Source organism: Pinus tabuliformis, chromosome 6, assembly GCF_031772625.1.
Source record: "Pinus tabuliformis cultivar Carrire ecotype Pingquan chromosome 6, CPIR1, whole genome shotgun sequence".
NCBI classification, from domain to species: domain Eukaryota; kingdom Viridiplantae; phylum Streptophyta; class Pinopsida; order Pinales; family Pinaceae; genus Pinus; species Pinus tabuliformis.
This window is the reverse complement of record NC_142292.1, coordinates 188,535,278-188,543,016: the sequence shown is the minus strand read 5'-3', so window position 1 is coordinate 188,543,016 and position 7,739 is coordinate 188,535,278. Positions and strand designations below refer to the sequence as shown.

The following is a 7,739-nucleotide window of genomic DNA, read 5'->3' as shown; positions in this document are numbered from 1 at the left end:
GATTACACCTTCCTTGGCTATCTGCTAACTTCGCGATCCACTCGTGCAATTCAGTGGGGAAGGATGCAAAGAAAATTTCATGGATCTCTGTATACAAGTACATTCTAACCACTCTTCCTTTGATAGTCATTGATTCCTATCTTCCTACACTACGAGCTCATGAATCCTTTTGTCCAACCAATCTTCAATTCCTTTCTTTGTCAGATTCCAGTGATACGACATTACATATCTCTATGAAGATCCTGGTCCCGGAAACGGAACCATTTGTTGGCTTGTAGAGGCCTGACCCAGGTTCATAATTAATTAGCCAAACAAATCCCTGTACTACTGGCCCTTTCGGCAACAGTCTACGTAGCATGGACTGAGGTCTCACCCAAAGTCGTATGGGAGGGTGCTAGAACCAGGTTTCCGCACCCTTGAGATGTCTGAGAGGTTCGACTGGTCCACTGTTTGTTCTGCGCGTAGGTGGCTTCACGCACTTTCCCATCCCTCGCGGCCTGATGCACTGCCTTTGTGTAGCTCTATGCAGGGTCGTGGACCTCCCGCGCTGTGCTTTGCTCTATTACCTGAGATCTTACTTATCTTTCAGTATTATTTATTTACCTTCATTTACTTGAATGTCTAAAGTTATAATTAGTTATACAAAACATTCATACAGGTTCACGCAGTAAATAAACAATATACTTGCAAATTATACCCAATCATGCATTAAACCAGGAAAAGATACACAGAAATATAGTAAAGCTTCTCTTTATTGATTCTCCCAATGGTTACCGACTCGACCTGCCCTACGCACTCAGTTGCAGGGGTCCGCGCATTCAGTCGCAGACTACTAGGCCTCTATGCACTCAGTTGCAGAGCCTTCTCCTACTCTATGACCCACAGACATGCCTTACACTTTGACTCAATCACCTAGACCTCTCCTCTTCTTCTATTCTATCCTCTATTAGTTATCTTATACACTTATAGCCTTGCTCTATTTATACAATCCCATGGTCCATGGACCATGGGTAGGTCTATCCAACTGACATTACATTACAAAAACTAAGGTGGACAACCCTGTGACTCTATTATACTTTCGCGCCTTACGCCAACAATTCACAAAACTTTTACAAGAAGATTCGATTAAAACGTGGGCTTTAAGACCCAAAACATGCCTTGGGGGGATTTTATGCCCAACAGAATACGATAGAACATTACACCCTACACCTTTTCTTTTAAAACATCATTATGAAATTGATGAAAGTACAGATCTGAACCATTATAATGTGAACACAAATGTAAGCCAATTGGGTCAAAGAATCTATATGAAATTGACCAAAGTGAAGATCTCAACCATTATAATGTGAACATAAACCCAGATTTGAACAATTACGATATGAACATAAACCTCTAGTTCTCATCAAAATCTAGACCTGAACCATTACACTGAGAACATAAATGTTCATCGAAATCTAGACCTAAACCATTACAGTGAGAACATAAAACGTTTTGGGTCAAAGTTCATAAATCTCTAGTGTTTATCGAAATCTAGACCTGAACCATCACTGTGAGAACATAAAACTTTTTGGTTCAAAGCATCGTTTTGAAATTGATCAAAATAAATAAATATATTTTTTTTGGAAAAAGATTAACAAGTTGCATTTGGAAAATTATTTAAATACAAAATGTACATGATTGTGGTCTTCTTAACGAACAATGAACAAAAAAGAGGTCGACTTTCGATGCAAAAATTTCAAATCATCATAATAGGGTGTGCCTTTGATACATTTTTAAAAAATGACATGTAATCGTGAAAATAAAGGAAAAAGTATAATTTTTCTTTGTATTTTGGGTCCATCTTCTCTTGCTTTTTCCTTTGGTTTTTTTGTGAGAGAGATATGCTAGTTTGTAATTTTTCTTTTCTAGATTGAGGCTAATTTTTTTATTGCATAGAAAAAGACTGACAAGTCAGTGAGATGTTTATTATTAGTTCGTAAATTCTCACACAAATTAATTAGTCTACAATTTATAGCGATGGCTATAAGAAATATTACCTCTTTCACCTTTTCTAAATCTTCCAAAATGACTTTTATCTTCAATTTAATCTATAAAATTTGAACCTGCTACTAAAGCCCCACTAAAACCAATTATTATATACCTCATAAATTTGGTTTTTTAAACTTATTATTTTGAGGTAAATAAAATTTTAAATCCTCCATAAAAATGGGTAAAAGAAATATTATGCCATCAAGATGGAGACATTTAAAGTAATCAACATAAATGGTAACGATTGGTTATAAATAAATATAGTGGATACATTCAAAATCAAAACATTATTACTTGACGTAGATACTTTTTCTTTTACCTTTGTCAAGGAACTGCCATAACTAATTGAACTATTTCACAATTCGATTTTCCAAGTTCTAACTCTTAGATTAAAAGTCTATAATAGACACCATCCTTTTTTAATATAATTATGCCGATAGGCGTATTCCCTGTGGTAATCGGCAAATTAAACATTTTTTTAAATAATTTTTTTGATCTGATAGCTTGAATTGAAAGATGCTAGTATATTCTTGTACTCTCCACTAGATCAATCACTGAAATTAAAAGCCATAACTTTCTTGCATATTTAAATGGGGTGTTTAAATGCTATTTAAATTAATTTTTTATCAAAATGAAATTAAAATTTTACGATGCCTCTCATTTATCTCCACGTATAAAGATTAACAAAAATAATATTAAAAAATAAAATAAAAAAAGATGGGACAAAAATTTTCCTTCCATATGTGCAACCTGGCAACATGCAATTATCCCATCATTAATTATGAAATGCTCATTCTCCCCACCATATAAGATTACAAAAATGAAATTAAAAAATTAATGCGAAAAAGCATTGAAACTGATGTCTCTTTGCATTCTGAAACGTATGAAACCAGGTTATTCACTCATAATTATACGCTACACAGGCACTTGATTGAGTAAAAGCAAGCAGCAGTCCGTCGAGCAAAACCTTTGGTTCCGAAATGGAGCGAAGGATGAGAGTGGGATCAGCGCTTCTGATGCTCTACTTTTCATTTCTTCTTATTTCGCTATCCCCTGTCACTGCCCAGCGAAGAAGAGGCTTTCGTTATGGACGGGAGGAGGAATACCGGCATGATGAAAGATCATCAGCATGTCGGAGGCTGCAGCGGCTAAGCACCCACGAACCGTCTGAATCGGAATCGTTAAGATCGGAAGGTGGCACTTTCGAGTTGTCGAACCCAGAAGACAACGAGGAATTGGAGTGCGCAGGCGTTGCCTTCTTCAGAAAGACGATCGAAAGGGGCGCCATGTCGCTGCCTCAATATCCCAACGCCCCTCTGCTGCTTTATGTTCACCGAGGTACTCTAATAATACAACTTCTTTCTGTATGTCGCATGATTCCCTAAATTTGTTATTATTATAATTGCTTCTATATGTGCATGTGCAGGTGAGGGCAGACTGGGCATTGTGTTCCCGGGGTGTCCGGAGACTTACAGAGAAGACGAATCTTCGTTTCAAGGGCGATCAAGGCGCAGGTCAGAGAGACGAGGGGAAGAAGAGGGCGAGGAAGAAGAAGACTCAAGTCAGAAAGTGAGGCGAGTGAGGAGAGGAGACGTAATAGCCATATTTGCAGGAGCAGCCTACTGGTGTTACAACGATGGCAATGAACCTCTCTAAATTCTACAATACTAATTAGTTCATCTAAGCAGTCGTTTTCATCACGGAACTTCAACTTGCACAATTTCTTTAAATTATAATGACCAACCATTTATTATAAATATATATTCTAAAAGGTTATTTGATATTTGACTAATCATTTCCTAGCACAGTCAAGGTGACATACTTAAAATGATATCAGGCGATGATAAGTCTGAGAAAGGACACTTTGTCTAAACTCAATTTTTTTTTTGCCTCCACAGTAAAAGGCTAGTAATCAAACCTGAAAATTGGGAAAAAGGTTGCGACATAGCCAGTTTGATTGGAACCTCTGTACAAACTGGTTAAATGAGCCAGTGCAGCATACCCAACAAACAGAGCTAGGAAAAACCCTGTGAAGATCCCTGTAGTACAAGTCATTCCAATGATCATAACCATATTATATTTTAAATTTTTTACATTACATTCATGAATAGTATTAGCTTGAAGCCGTTATCATATTGCTAAAATGATCAGAATGAATGTACAGTAGCTGTGATCATGGAGGATATAAGTACTACCAATGAAAAAAGTCACAACATGGGTATCCTTTTTTTCGTTTGGCCTCAAAAACTTCATAGCCTTTTTGCAGTCATCTTACATGAAATATTGAATGAATGTAGATTCAATATCATCTGCTAATTTTACCGCCTATGCAGTATTACAAATCATTCCAAAATCAATGATTTCATCTTGACAAAAATATAGGAGTTACTCCGACAGCCTGAACCCGAACCATTATAAAGAAGATTGGAAAGGTTATTGGTTCCGCAAATGTTATTGCATCGACAGATCGGAACTGAAGGAGCCTAGCATTGGATTGTTGGAATCACCGATAGCGATTTCCGATACTCCACGTACTTGTTGGGGATTTTTCTGGTAAAATCCCAAAAACAAACAAAAAATAAACACACAAAGGCAATGCTCTGTTTCTCTCCACAGGATCCTTTTGCACAGGGAAGCTTTAAAAAAATGACTGAAGAACAGAGTATTACATCACCATAAAAGGAATTTCTATTCATTAAAACAAAATGTCTGATACAAACTTCATCCTCTTTGTTGAGAGGGATTTACCCAAAAAAAACATTCAACAGAACTCTGTCTCCACCTGACAATTTACTGTGCTGGGTTTACTGTTGTAAAACCCCTTTTTACATTACTGGTGTAATAAAAATTTACACATACTGCTGTAAAAAATTTTACACATGCTTGCCAAAGAAAATTATATCCCTCCCCTGCTTGCGGTGTTTTACTTTTCTTCATCACCAGTTAACAAAAACACATGCATATTTCATATGCGCTCCTCTGCTTTTCCTTTATGCACTGCTGTGCATTCATATCTTTTCAAAAAACAATCTTTCGCTGCTGCAAGCTTCTGGTTCCTCCCATGTGTAAATGTATCACAACTATGAGCTTTTTTTTGCGTGGCTCATTATATATGAAAACTAAAGCAAAACATATATGAAAAACAAAACAAAAACGCACAATTACATTTTACGTGCCGTAAATAAAAAAACTTAAATGTTTACCAACACCTATGACAACTTATTAAATGCGTTCAAAAAAAAACTGCGGTCAACCAAATTTAATTTTTCACTCCACGCAACATTAACTGCAGGCTCGTATGCATCTTGGAACAATCGACAGCGGAGATCGATGGAGCAGATCGGACGATAGACGAGAATATCGGGAGGCCTCTTCCGGCTGAACGATAGCACCCGAAAAGTCAGACTTGCTTACGTATGGGGAGAGCCACGCGTCTGCACTATATTGTATCGGGCTCTTGTGTACGGAAACCACTTTCTGCAGGAAGGCGGTCCGATATGCATAAAATGGTTTATGGTTTCGTTCTGGCGGTTTTGGGCATTGTACGTCTGCCCAGTTGAAATTAGATTTCAACACTCCCCTTTAATTTCAACTGTTGGGCATTCAGTCATACCCAGACACTTTCTCAAAAATTCAAAGCTTTTCTGATCCAATGGCTTTGTCAAGATGTTTTCTACCTGTTCTTGAGTCCTGCAATGTACTAAGACAATTTCTCCATTGTTCACTAATTCTATGATGTAGTGAAACCTTGTATCAATGTGTTTCGTTCTCTTATGAAACACTGAATTCTTTGACAATGCAATAGCTGAGCTATTGTCACAAAAAATCACTGTCGCTTTTGCCTACTCTTGGCCTAAGCTCCTCAACATTCTTCTCATCCAAACTGCTTGACATGCTGCTGCTGTAGCTGCCACATATTCAGCCTCTGTTGTAGACAATGCTACAATGGACTGCTTCTTAGAAGCCCATGAAATGGCTCCTGAACCCATATGAAAAACATAACCGGAAGTGCTTTTCCGATCATCTACACTTCCAGCCCAATCACTATCAGTGTATCCAACTAAATCTGAACTTTTTGAGACACTATATAATATGCCAAACATTTTGGTACCTTTGACATACCTTAATATTCTTTTTGCTGCCTGCCAATGTGCCTCCTTTGGCCTCTCCATGAATCTGGAAATTAAACTAACAGCATACATAATGTTAGGCCTAGTTGCTGTTAAATACATAAGGCTGCCAACAATACTCTTGTACAAACTAGGATCAAAATCCTTGCTGCTGTCCTCTCTGCTGAGTTTTAATCCCATTACTGTGGGAGTGATCGCTGCTTTGCATTCTTGCATGTTAAATCTGCCCAACACTTGATTTACATATCTAGCTTGTGACATAAAAATTCCTTTTTCATTTTGATCTACTTCTATGCCTAAGAAGTATCTTAAGAAACCCATGTCAGTCATTTCAAATTCCTCTTTCATGACTGATTTAAAATTCTTAATGAGCTGATCATCATTACCTGTGAAAATAACATCATCAACATATAAAACAACAATTAAAATTTTATCATCTTTTTCTTTGATGTAGATGGTGGGTTCTCCTTCACACTTGTCAAATTCATTATCCAATAGATATGAATCTATTATGTTGTACCATGCTCTTGGCGCTTGCTTCCGCCCATAAAGAGCTTTCTTCAATTTGCACACTTTGTGCTCTTCACCTTTCTTCTCATAGCCTAGAGGCTGTTCAATGTAAACCTCTTCCTTTAACACTCCATTTAGGAATGCTGACTTCACGTCCATTTGGTAGACTTTCCATTTGTTTTGAGCTTCTATGGACAACACTACTCTCACGGTTTCCATTCTTGCAACTGGTGCAAAAGTTTCCTCATAATCTCTTCCATACTGCTGCTTGTATCCTTTGACAACCAGCATTGCCTTGTGTCTTTCTATTTTACCTTCAGCATTGCACTTGGTCTTGTAGACCCATTTAACTCCTATGACCTCTTTACCTTTTGGTAGCTCTACCAAATCCCATGTTTTGTTTCTCTCTATGGCATTCATCTCTGTTAGGACTCCACTATGTATCATTTTTGCTATATATTTTGACACCACTCTACTCTTAAACCATGAACTTCATTGTCTTTTTCATCCACTTTATCCCAAGGTATATAGAAACCTCTTCTTTATTATATGATTAATCTGTCTTACATTTAATTCCGCAATACTCTTATATTTTATCATTAATTGAAGTGCATTGTTGCTAACACAAGTCAAAGATCGCAGATAAGTTATATGCCTTGTTGGGAACGAGCGGCCGTTGCTGAGACAGCTGACTCCGTTGCTGAAACAGCTGACTCCGTTGCTGAAACAGCTGACTCAGTTGCTGAAACAGCCGTCAAGCACGCAAATCCCGTTATGCGTAATTTGCGATTTTGGAAGAACTTTTTGTGGAATAGTAGCAGCAGCACGAAGATACGGTTACCTGGATTATCCTGAAGATAACACTTTTGTTGTCTTGGTTGTAACAGCATCTCTTTTTGAAAGAACAGAACAGTCCTGTTTTGGAAAAGAAAACAGAATCGAGATGATGAAGATTCTCTCTCATGTAAATTGTAAAAGATGTCTCCTCTTTAAAAAGAGGAGACATCATCATTAGAGGGGGGTTGAATTGTAAGTTGCGGGAGAGTATTATGTGAGAACTGGAGCTAGTCT

The 7,739-nt window shown here is 37.4% G+C and overlaps 1 protein-coding gene across 1 annotated transcript; it reads left to right on the top strand.

The window, feature by feature from the left end:
* Positions 1–3,008: 3,008 nt before the first annotated feature.
* LOC149258091 (11S globulin-like) lies at positions 3,009–3,684 on the top strand. Its single transcript, XM_089400619.1, has 2 exons — positions 3,009–3,366; positions 3,455–3,684. Exons 1-2 carry the CDS (start codon positions 3,009–3,011, stop codon positions 3,682–3,684), a joined length of 588 nt encoding a protein of 195 aa, XP_089256745.1.
* Positions 3,685–7,739: the final 4,055 nt, after the last annotated feature.